This window comes from Petaurus breviceps, unplaced genomic scaffold (assembly GCF_028583685.1).
Source record: "Petaurus breviceps papuanus isolate PSGF00001 unplaced genomic scaffold, PetGlider_PUasm1.0 90763, whole genome shotgun sequence".
NCBI lineage: Eukaryota > Metazoa > Chordata > Mammalia > Diprotodontia > Petauridae > Petaurus > Petaurus breviceps.
In genome coordinates this window covers 13297744-13310602 of record NW_027187340.1, presented here as the reverse complement: position 1 = coordinate 13310602, position 12859 = coordinate 13297744, and the positions used below count along the sequence as shown (strand labels likewise).

The following is a 12859-nucleotide window of genomic DNA, read 5'->3' as shown; positions in this document are numbered from 1 at the left end:
TTCAAGTGCTTATAGAAGCCAAGGAGAGAAGGGGAAAGGAAGATAGTGTACCAGGTGTTGAACTCTTGAGAAAGGGAAAATGATCTGGGGCCCAGGCTTATAGCACCCATCAGGATTTGGATTGATTTATGCACATATATGACATTTGTTCATCCAAATCATGTTGTTGGTTATTGCCTGACTTTTGTTACTATAACCTTTTTATTGGTCGTTTTAAAAGAACACTAAAATGAAGTAAAACACATAATCAAATAATGGGGACTAGTTCAGTCTCTGACATGTGGAGCTGAGTTTAGCTATAAGCTAAACAGCTAAGTTAGATGGTTACTTTCTGTCTGTTGTGTTTATCTTGTATAATTTTTATATGTTGTCTCCCCCATTACATTGTAAAGTCCTTGAATACAGGGACTTTTTTCTTTTTCTTTTTATCTCCAACACTTAACCCAGTGCCTGGCACATAGAAATCGCCTAATAAATGATTTAGTCATTTTTCTTTTTGGTTAAGGTGACTGTTAGGTACTAGATAGTTGAACTAATAATAATAAGCAAGCACCAGACACCGTCTGTATTTGTAAGTCTGCACAATTATTTGCCTTAGAGAAGGCAGTATGATGTCATGGAAAGACTACTGGATTTTAATTAATCATAGTTCTGGTTTTTAATTCTTTCTTTGGTACTCATTACCTATGAAACATCTGATCTTCAAGGTCTTCATCTGGAGAATGGGGTTAATAAAACCTATAGTACCTAATTCACAGGGTTGTTGTTAGCCTCAAATGAAGTAATGTACATAAAATGCTTAGTCACCTTAAAATTGATACATTAATTTAAGCTGCTAGTATTAGTCCTAAGTTTTCATGTGTGTCAACAAACATCTTGATGCATTCTAAGAATTTTTATGTGCAATACACTCCCTCAGTATTATATTTTCTATGTTATGAAGCTTTGCTGTTAATGAATCTGCTTTATGATAAGATCTATATGAAATTCAGGTTAAGGGGACAATGATAAATAAATTTTTACAGAATTTTATTCCATAGAGAATAATGTTCTTGTATATTTATTTTAGAATTTATATCATTAAGGAGATTGAATTTCTGGGTAAACTGAGCATTATGGGTAATGTTATTCTTAGGATATATTTTTGAACTTTTTCTAATGATGGTGATATACTTCATGCACTCAGTGAGTGTTTAGAAATAAATTATATTAATATAAATATGATTATTAAAATAGTTGACCAAACAAAACATTGTCCTTTTTCAGGCATACACAAGTGTCTCTAAGGCTTCTCTAGGCCTTGCTGATCACAGGGAACTTGGAAAAATGATGAATACTATCATTTTCCATACAAAAATGGTAGATTCTTTGGTGGAAATGTTGGTGGAAACCTCAGATCTCTCCATATTTTGGTATGTTTTAAATTTTATTTTCTATTTTTAAAATACAGGGTATCCTAAATATAATTCTCTCAATTGTTTTTGCATTAGCCTTTTTTATATATTAATAATAATGAGACTGGTGATTTGACTATGTCTTATTACTGAAGAGAATGAGAAAATGTTGATGCTGTTGAATGCCTGTGCTATTCTTTTAAAAAAATTTTCTTAAACAACATAATGGCCTCACAAAGTCTGCCTCAGGATGGCAGTGCCCTCAAGTATGGTTAGTGGCTGGTTGCTAAGAAGTGTATGAGGGGGGCAGCTAGCTGTTGCAGTGAATAGAGCACTGGTCCTGGAGTCAGGAGGACCTGAGTTCAAATCCAGCCTCAGACATTTACACTTATTAGCCATGTGACCTTGGGCAAGTCACTTAATCCCAATTGTCCTGCCTTCCCCCTCCAAAAAAAAAAAAAAGAAGTGTCTGAGGGCAAGAAGTGTTGAAGGACCCTCCAGGTGTGCCTATCAGCTTAACTCAACAAGTAATAGGGAGCTAGGGACAAATCCACTTTGTAGTACAGGTTCTTATTGATAATGTGGAGAAAGGGATCATTCAGGATAGACGTGCTTAAAGAAACTTGGTGTTAGCCATGCTGCTACATACATGTTATATGTAAAGGAAATTATTCAAGTTTGACCTGACCAAAAATATGGGCTTAGTAGAATATGCTTTAGAGAATTTGCTGATTCTTTTCAGTTTTTAAATATTAGTAAGTATTTCTTATAGAAGATGCTGTGCCTGGTATGGGATGACAGAAACAAAAATGAAAGTCTCGGCTCTCAAGAAGCATAGCACACAGGCACACATGTGCACGCACTCCCTATTTCTCTCTTTGAATCAGATGATGAACTTTTAAGTGCCTGCTATGTGCCAGACACTATGCTAAGTACTGGGGATACAAATATATATATATACAGCAGGCTATATACAGAACAAATAGAAAATGATTAAGGAAAGAATTAAGAGAGATTGGGAAAGGCTTCCTGTAGAAGATGGAATTTTAGTTGAGACTTAAGGGAAGCCAGGAACGTCAGTAAATGGAGGGCAGAGTGTTCTAGGCATGGAGGACAGCTAGAGAAAATGCTTGGAGCTGAGAAATGCAGTGTCTTGTTCATGGAACAGTCAGAATACTGGAATGTCACTGGAGTCTAGCCAGTGATCAAAGAGTAAAGAGTATGTATTGAGGAGTAAGGGATAGGAGGGGATTAGGTTATGAAAGACTTTGAATGCCAGAGATTTTTGTATTTGATCCTGGAGGTAATAGGGTACCACGAGAGTTTAAGGGAGTATAGGGTGACATAGTTGGACCTATCCTTCAGGAAAATCACTTTGGTGTCTGAATGGAATATGGAATGGAGTGGAGGGAGACTTGATGCAAATACCTCCACTAATAGGCTGTTGTGATAGTCCAGGTGAGAGGTGGTGACGGTGTCAGAAGAGAGAAATGTATTCAAGAAATATTGTAGAAGTAAAGTTGACCCACCTTGGTACCAGCTTGGTTAAGGGGGGCTGTCAGGTACTAAGTGTTCAGGGTACAAAGAAAAATGAAACAGTCCCTGTCCTCAGGGAATTGAAACAACATATAAATATGTATAGAAAAGATAAATGAGTACAGGGTAGTTTAGAGAGGAAGGGAATTCACCATGAGCTTCGTCTTCTGACTTTCTGTATTCCTGAAAACCCTGAAATTTCTGAAAATATCATCTCTTAGTCTACCATTATTTATTCCAGTCTCTGATGAAGAGGTTAACCCTTCATTCTAAGGCCAATCTTACTTTGTTTATCCTGATCCCCTCTCCACCTGTCTTCTCCAACATGGTGTTTCCACAATATTCCCCTCTCTCTGTTGGATCTGTCTACTACCTGTGAACACCCATGTCTCCCCCAACTCTCAGAAGATCATTCCATTTCCTCAGCTTTATATTGTTCCTCCTTGTCACAGCCAAACTCCTTTTTTTTCTTTTTCTTTTTCTTTTTTTTTTGAGGCAGGAGAGATATTGGGAAGGAGGCTGGTAGTATTACATGTGTTACCTCTGCTTTCTCTCCTCTCACTCTTCAGGCCTTTGTAGTCTGAGTTCTAAGCTCATCACTATTCCCTTAGACTTACCATCTGTTAATTGATGAATCTGGTGACCTTTTTCCAATCTTAATCCTTTTAGATCTCTGCAGCATTTAATACTATTTACTGTTTTATGTCAGACATCTTCTCTTACTATCTCTTCTGTCACTCTGGTCTCAGCTGATTAGATGACTCTTACCCTTGCCAAGACCAATTCCTGTACATGAACCATTGATGTATCCTCTTCCTGTCTTTTCTAGAAGATTGCCTCTATATTCCCAGTGAATCGACAAGTATTTATTAAGTGCCTGCTCTGTGCTGGACATGTGCTGTGCACTGTGGATACAAGTATAAAGAATGAAACAATTTTTAATCCAGAAGGAATTTACAATTGCATTCATTAATCATCAATTTTTCCTTATCTACTGGTTCCTTCTCAGATCCCTACTTTTGTGCCAATGTGTCCCCCATCCCATCTTCTAAAAACACGCACTTGCTCATCCCAGCAGCAATCTTCCTCTGTCTCTTACATGGCTGAAATCCTTGAAAAAGCATATGTATTAGGAGCCACCATTTCCTTTCTTCTCTTTCCTTTCTAAATCTTCTGCAGTTTGACTTCTGACCTGATACTGCTCTCTTTCAAAAATTACCAATGACCTCTTTGCCAAATCTAAAGACCTTACCTCAGTCCTCATCCTTCTTGACCTCTAGTGTTTGAAAAGGTTGATCACTCTTTCCTCTTAAGATACTTTCCTCTGCTCTTGGTTTTTATGACACTAATTTCTCTTGAGTTCTCCTACTTGACTATTCCTTTGCAGTCTCTTTTGCTATTTTTCATGTGTTTCCCACTAACAGTAGGTGTGCCCCACAGCTATGTTTCTGGCCCCTTTTCTCACTATCTGTACTACTATCTATTTGATGGTCTTATCAGCCTCCTTGGCATCAGTTATCTGTGCAGTCGATTTCTAGATATGTATATCCAAGCTCTGGTCTCTCTCCTAGATTCTCTCAGTCTTATATCACCTACTTGCATATCTTGAAGTGGATACCCTTTAGGTAAACAACATTTGGGGTTTCCTTGGCAAAGATTCTGGAGTAGTTTGCCATTTCCTTCTCCAGCTCATTTTGTAGATGTGGAAACTCAGGTAAACGGGATTAAGTGAATTATCTGGGGTCATGCAGCTAATAAGTGCCTGAAGCTGGATGTGAGCACAAGTCTTACTGACTCCAGGCCCAGCCCAGTGCTGTATCTACTGTGCCACTCAGCTGCCCAGGTATCTCAAACTAAACGTGTATCGAAACTAAACTCATTCTAAAAATAGAGGGAAAAAACCCACCCTACTTTTTGACCTTCCCTATTTGTGTCAGGAGTACCGCCGTCCTTCCCGTCACCTCTATTTACTTTATAAATTTATTTCAAACTTAAATACACAATAAGAAAAGAACAAGGAAGATGTTAAATACTGCTGTTTGAATACAAAATAAAAGGGAAAAAAAACATTGCCATGTGCAGAGCAGAGTGTAAGAGAGGATTCAAAATATATAGCAATAAATTTCCATTTCAAGAAAGCTTATATAAATACTACACATTGTGTTCAGAGCTGTCCATCTATTCTTTGCTTCCTTTTAAGTTTTCTTTTGTTCTTTGCTGCACAGTTTTTTTTGTTATTTTCCCCCCTTTCCTCCACTGACTCCCCCAAGAAGGCTTCAATTAAGCATGGGTATATTTTTATATACACACAGGTGCACACACATATATACATACATATACTTAGATAGCTATAATCATACTCATATATAGACAATTTACATTCACTTGCATCTATATAAGACCATACTATTCGTGTTTGTCTTCTGTTTCTCTGAGGGTGGATAGCATCTTTCATAGGTCTAAGTCTTTCCATATTTTTCTAGATCTACCAACTCATCATTTCCCATACTACAACAATATTCCAACTTTATATAGTCTAAAACAATATTGATTAATATGGCTGACGTATAGTGTAGTTTCCCTTGTTTTTCTTTTTTGATTAAATCTATTTTAAGCTTTAACTTTGTTTGAGATCATGATTACTACCCCTGCTTTTTCTCCCTAATAAAATTCTACTCCTGATCCCGTCCTGTGTTTGTATCTCCTATTTCCTGTTCCTCCTCACTCTTTTGCTTTACTTCTACTGGCTACTTTGCCCTCCTATTAGTTAAACCCCCCCTCCCTCAATAAAAATCTTTCCCTTATCCTCTCCCCTCCAATCTGAAATCCCTCCCTATTCCCTTAGCCTTTTATTTCTTTCTGAATTTAGAAGACTTTTATGCCCCTGGATATATATGTAATGTTCCCTTTTTGACCCATTCTTGATGAGAATAGAGTTCTAGAACTACCAGCCCTCCTCCACCATCTAATTCCTCTCTGTCAGTTCTTCCTCTCACATTCACTTGTATAAAATAATTACACTTTTTAGCTTTTCCTAGACATTTTACTTTTTAGTATCGCATCATATTTAGCTCTGCCCTAATCTTTCTTTCCAACTACCTGGTTATTCACAACAATCTTAGACATAAAATTTACATTTCCTCTTATAAAAAATAAACTGTCTTTACTGAGTCCCTTGTAATTAGCCTTTGTTCTTTCTGTTTGTCTTGAATCTTGTATGTCAAATTTTCTGTTAATTTCTGGGTTTTTTCAAGAAAATCCTGAAAGTCTGGAACTTCTCTAAATGCCAATTTCTTTGGTTCAGGGTTATGCTTAACTTTGCTGGGGATATTTTTGGCTGCAACTCCAGTTCTTTTGCTCTTCATTGTATAGTGTTCCAAGACCTGTGGTCTTTTAGTGTAGTCACTGCTGGGTCTTGTTTGATTGTAATTGTGGCTGTGCCATAGTTGAATTGTTTTTCTCTTGCTTGTAATATTTTCTTCTTGAGCTGGGATTTGGAATCTAGCTATGATATTCTTATAGGTTTTCCTCATAGGATCTCTTTCACGTGATGATCAGTGGATTTTTTTTTCTATTTCTACTTTACCCTCTTGTTTGAACACTTCAGGACAATTTTCTTTAATTCTTATATTAATTATAGTAATATATATTATAGTATGTATAGAAGTAATATATATTACTTCTCTCTCTCCATCACCTTATATATCCAGTCAGTTGCCAAATCTAGTCACTTCTACCTCTTCAGTATCTCTTGCATATGTCCTCTTTTTTCTCTGTTCACATAATCACCACTTTAGTTCAGGGCCCTCATCACCTATTACCTGAACTATTGCAGTAGTCTCCTTTTTGGATTCCCTGCCTCAGGTTTCCCTTACCTGCTCTCCAGTTCATCCTATGCAAAGGTGCTGAAGACTATTTCCTTTCCTACTCAATAAATATCAGTGGTTCCTTAATACCCCCAAGATCAATATAAGTATCTTTCTTTGGCATCTAAAACCCTTCACAATTTTGCCTCAGACTATCTTTCCAGTCTTTTTATGTGTTGCCTTCTCATACTCTCTTGCTCATTGATCTAGGCAAATTGGCCTACTTTCTTCTCGACACATAGCACTCCTGTCTCCATACTTTTTATGCTAGTTTGAATGCATCTTCATCTCACTTCTACTACCTCTTAAAAATTCTCATTTCCTAACATCTCACCTTAGAACCACCTCTTATATGAAGCATTTCCTGATTCCCCAAGATGCTAGTACTCCCACAAATTTTTCTTATATTTATTTTTGCTTTCTCATGTTTACTGTCTCTCCAATAAAATGTAAGATCCTTATTGGGAGGGACTTTTTCCTTTTTGTCTGTTTTATTATGTTGAGTGCTTTGTATTAATGCCCGCCACATTCTCTGTTCTTAAATGCCTGTTGTTTCAATAGGCACAGTGGATAGAGTACTTTGAGGCAGGAAGACTCATCTTCATGAGCTCAAATCTGACCTCAGACTCTTAATGGCTATGTGACCCTGGACAAGTCACTTAACCCTGTTTGCCTCAGTTTCCTCATTTGTAATAGGATCTAGAGAAGGAAATGCCAAACCACTCCAATGTTTTTGCCAAGAAAACCCTAAATGGGGTCACAGAGTCAGATATGGCTGAAAAATGACTCAGTAAAAAACCTTTCAGCCTCTTTGAGGTCCCTAAGTCTTTAATTCATGGTAGCAAGCATCTTTTGCTGTGAATACTGTATATTCCCCACTTTCAGCATAACATCCCTACTCTGCCATTTGGTTTGTCCGTGTCTCCCACATCCACATGGGGTACCTAGGAAACCAACCCTCTTTATAAAACTGATTACTTTGAGCTTCTTTAGGAAGCTGATCTTTATTGAATGTGATTATAATCCAGGGATTGTCCCTGTCAAGATTGGAGAGTTAGCAGAGTTCAGTATGCTGAGTCCAGGGTGACTTGCCCATGGTTATACAACTGTCTGAGGTAGCATTTCAATCCTATGACTCTTAACATCAGGACTTTTTCCTTTTTGCCATGCTTCCATCTTTTTCTGTAAATAGCCTGTCACAGAGATAATTGCAACATGAAAATACACCAACATATGCAAAGAATGAAGTAGAGAAATCACACAGCCAGCCAAGATCTTATAAATGGTTTATTGTCCATTTTTAAGTACTGTGTAAATGCTTGCCATTAATGTGAGCTAAACAGAGATTTGTAAAAAGCAGGGTTGTTTTTGGTGCTTTAAGAAGTTGAAAACTTAATGAATAGAACTACACAACTGACAATAGAATATGCTATAGATTTTAGAAATACATCAGCTACTATAAGCATATTGTGATAAAAGGCAAATTAATGTATGAAAATTTCAACTAAGGAAATTGATGAAAGAAGGTTTCCTGAAGATTTGATTGTGAAATTTTAAAGTTTAATTATAAAGACCACTTATGTCTTAAATTTGTATCTGCTTTTTGAGATACTCATAAAATCAGAATTTATATGTAATAGTGTACATTTCAAATGGTAGTCATTGGAACAGTAGGATTTGAAATACACACACAGAATATTTTGCTGTGTAGCTTCCTGATAGGTGTTTTAATCTGTTTGGGGAATTTCTGTATTTATATTCCTCTTTGTAATAGTGTACATAAAATATCATGTGATTTTTAAACTGTTAGTACATTAAATTTTGTGTAAGTAATATTTTTATGACTTTGAGGTTTACCCAGAGTTTCTCTTTTAAAAATAAGTGTGTGGCATGTCCAGAATAAAATGTTACAAAATGACTTTCATAATTCATACCATTTTAAAATAAAATGTGCTGTTGTAAGCCTTTTAATACAATAGTCTGAAATACTGATCCAAACTTATACTTTTTTCCTACTGTAGTTTTTATAGTCGTGCATTTGAGAAGATGTTTCAGCAGTGTTTGGAACTCCCCTCTCAATCAAGATACTCAATTGCATTCCCACTGCTTTGTACTCATTTTATGAGTTGCACACATGAGCTATGTCCAGAAGAGGTAATTTCTTATGTTTTTAAATAACATAGATAACTGTGACTAATATTTATAGATACTATTATAACCATGGATAAGTGGATGTGAGTGGCATCTTGGTTTTAGAGTCAGGAAGACAAAACTTTTGAGTTCTACCTCATATACAACAGTCCATTGGTTAACCTCTCAGTGCCCAGCAATTCTCTTAGCAGCTCACTTAACCATTGAGTGGATAATATATGTCAGTGTAGGTCTAGTTTACATTGGGAGTTACACAAATGAGATAAAATTACAGGTCCAGATTCTTCCCTACAAGGTATATCTTATTTTACATTTATAATATACTACCTTTACTTCCCACTTCAACCTCACAAGGTTGTTACTTGACCTACTTTGGGGAACTATTTGAAATGGAGTCATTTAGAACAGTAGAATGTCAGTTTGGAAAGGACACCAGAAATCATCCAGTCTAGCCACTTTTTTTGTAGGTGGAAAAATACTCAGGCTAGGCCAGGCTAAATTTTGACTTGCCAAAGATCTCAACTATTTTGTGACCTTCCAAAATAAAACCCAAGTCTGTTGAATCCAAGGCCAGGCCAGTGTTCTTTTTATTATACCATGGTGAATACATGTGTATTTATTTAATTTTAATAATTAAATATCTTAATCATTTTCTTTTCCAGCATATATGTTTTGGTTTTTGGGTTTTTTTTTGCCTTTTGGAGCTCAATTGGGGTTAAGTAACTTGCCCAAGGTTACACAGCTTGTTTTTTTGTGTGTTAAGTGTCTGAGGCTGGAACCAAACTTGGGCCCTCCTGACTTCAGGGCCAGGGCTTTACTCACTGTGCCACCTAGCTGCCCAAGCATGTATGTTTTAAAATACTTATGAATTGTTAAATTAGCTAGACAGCATTTTTTATTATTTATTTTTTTCTTTTTTAGTGAGAGATTGTGCCTCTCAGTATGAGAAATAGCTATAGAATCATTTTAATGGGGCAATGGAAATAGTTCTGAATTTGGAGTCAGAGATTTTGAAATCCATTTCTGTTTTGTGACCTGTATGACCTTGGGCATATTTCAGTCTTTCTGGGCCTCAGTTTTTTTTAATGTATGAAATGAGAGGTACCTCTTGAGAACCTTTTAGTTCACATGCAACACAGGCAAGCACTGCCAGAAACACCTTGGATTCATTACCAGTTTGATTTTGATCCTGTGAATATATGGAGATGGTATTTACTACCTGATGTCACTCAGCACATGCTGAAGACATTAAATTAGACATTTTTAGAGATATAAAGGTGAATAAGCTATAGTTCCTGCACTTGAGAAGATTGTAGTTTAGGGGATGAATAAACAACAAATATGCATCATCTGCCTACCTTATTTGTTGGAGTTATAAAATATAAGAGCTAGAAAGTATTTTAGGAATCATATAATTGAATGCTCATCACTGATAAGCAGTTTTATGACTCATAATTTAGGATTAGAAGCCAGGTGTCTGAACTTAGGCCTAGTGTTCTTTTGGGTTTTGTGGTAGTGTACTGCAGAATATAAATTTTATGATGAAAAAAGCCAGGACAATTCAGTGGGAGTTGAAAACACCATGAAAATGTATAGAATACAAAACTGTTGACCAGGAAATCATTCATAAAGACAGAGTGTATAGAGAGTTTACCTCAAAGTGAACAGAAAGATTTGGGTTCAGATTTTGCCTCTGAAACATGACTGTGCCATATGAAACATTTCATATGTGAAACATGGCAAGTTACTGAACACTTCAGTGCTCTAGAGAACTCTCTAAGACTTAAGTTGTAGAGAGGTAGTTTCCTTACCAGAAAGGTTTTAATACCAGTGAAACCACAGGTCTAGTCCTTATCCCCAAAATCATTTGTATGTGTTAAAACAGTAGATGCAACTTTCCAAATTCTTTGTGAAATAGAATTCAGTGATTACTTATTAAAGTTAGTGACAATGAGAACAATGGAAAGGGAGAGAATAAACAAGAGGGAAGAAGGGAATATTCGTTAAGTACTTACTCTGTGCCAGCACTGTTTTTAAGTGCTAGGAATACAAATACAAACCAAATAAAAGACAGGTTCTATTTTCAAGAAGCTTATATTCTAATGGGGAAGATAACACATAAAGAAGAACTGGAAAGCAGAGGGAGATGAGGCTGGTAGGATACTTGAGTAGGGGTAAGGCTAATGGTGAAGAGGTAAAAATCCAGAGATAAAAGAATATTGTGGGGAGTGAGCTAAATACAGTGGAAATTATGCATGAACCAAAAGATGTGTATATTGAGTAGAATTTTTTAAAACAGGATTTTACCTTGAACCATTTATTGCAAATATTTTAGTAATGTTTAATTTTTTTTCTTTTTTCTATTTATCCAGCTCAAATTAGACATATTTACTGAGAGCTTGCTGTATAAGCTGTTGTATGTAGTAGAGGCTGACAGGGAAAATAAAACTATATGTGATTTCTATCAGTAAAAGGCTTACAATCTGGTGGAGTAAATAAATTTGACATGTTAACTATAATTTAAATTATCTCTGTTGTTGTTCAGTTATTCAGTTGTGTCTCACTTTTTGTGACCCCAAGGACCAGCTATCCTTGGGGTTTTCTGGTAAGAGATACTGGAATGATTTGCCATTTCTTTCTCCAGTGGATCCTTTTGCCAGACAATTAGAGGTTAAGTGACTTCCCCAGAGTCACAAAGATAGGAAATGTCTGAGAATGGATTTGAATTCAGGTATTCTTGACTCCAGGCCCAGTGCTGTATTCACTGAGCCACCAATTGTCTCTAAATCAGGGCTTCTTAATTTGTTCCACTGGAGACCCTTTTTTGCATTTTGGCATGGCATGATGGCATTTACAGTGCAGAGTGCACATGTTTTTCGTTCAAAACCAAGGCTGCAGTGAAGTTGCTTGATGCAACACAGGCAAGCACTGCCAGAAACACCTTGGATTCATTACCAGTTTGATTTTGAATTAATTTTTGGTCATTTCGTGTTCAAAAACCTTTTATTCTTGCCAAATTTTTTGAGACCCCATATGGGGTTGTGACCCACAGTTTAATAAGCACTGCTCTAAATGAACAGTATGTCACATTTATTAGATTAGTTCTGCTTTCTCTCAGAGGATAAAATTAGGAGTAGCATTGGTAAGAAGAAAAGTTTAGGCTTCATGTAAGAAAAATCTTAACTGTGATAGATGTCCAGAATTGGATTGGGTTGTCTTCAGTTAGTTTCCTTTCATTAAATGTCTTCAGCTAAAGGTCAGTGACCACTTTTTGGACATACTATGAAGTGAAATCTTGTTCACGTGCAGTTTGGACTAGGTGACCTCAAGGTCTCTTCCAAAGAGATTTTAATAATTTATATACTCCTTTAGAACTTTACACACACACACACACACACACACACACACACACACACACACACACACAATGTTTGACAAACAAGTGCCTGCTAGATGCCAGAGACAATAGTGATACAGTTATATTACTTGAAGAGTTTAGATTCTTCTGAGAGATAAAACATACACAGATATTAATTAAATTCAAGGTGATTTCAGGAAGGTAAGAACACTAACGAGTTAGAGGAATCAGGAAAAGCTTCACAGAAAAGGTAGACCTCAGCTGAACCTTAAAGGAAGAAATGAGAAGGGAATGTCAAGTCAGGAAGCATTTATTAAGTGCCTATATGTGTCAGATACTGTACTGAGAACTCTGGAGGTACAAAGAAAGACAAAAACAGGAAAAAACCCCAAACCAGTTGCTGCTCCTAAGGAGGTCACAGTCTAATGGGATAGAAACCTTAAGACAGCCTTGTACAGACAAGTTATGTACAAGATAAGTTGGAGGTAATCAGTAGAGGAAAAGCACTAAGATAAAAGAGGCTTCTTGCAGGATGTCAAACTGAGATTTAAAGG

At 36.4% G+C, this 12859-nt stretch overlaps 1 protein-coding gene across 4 annotated transcripts in view; it reads left to right on the top strand.

Moving 5' to 3' along the window:
- The window catches only part of NCKAP1 (NCK associated protein 1), a 123665-nt gene that overhangs the window by 75481 nt on the left and 35325 nt on the right, over nucleotides 1-12859 (top strand). For all 4 annotated transcript variants that reach the window (XM_069068586.1, XM_069068587.1, XM_069068585.1 and 1 more), the window contains 2 exons: nucleotides 1267-1412; nucleotides 8818-8950. In XM_069068586.1, the coding sequence (XP_068924687.1) occupies nucleotides 1267-1412; nucleotides 8818-8950 (279 nt within the window). The remainder of the gene's footprint in view (nucleotides 1-1266; nucleotides 1413-8817; nucleotides 8951-12859) is intronic.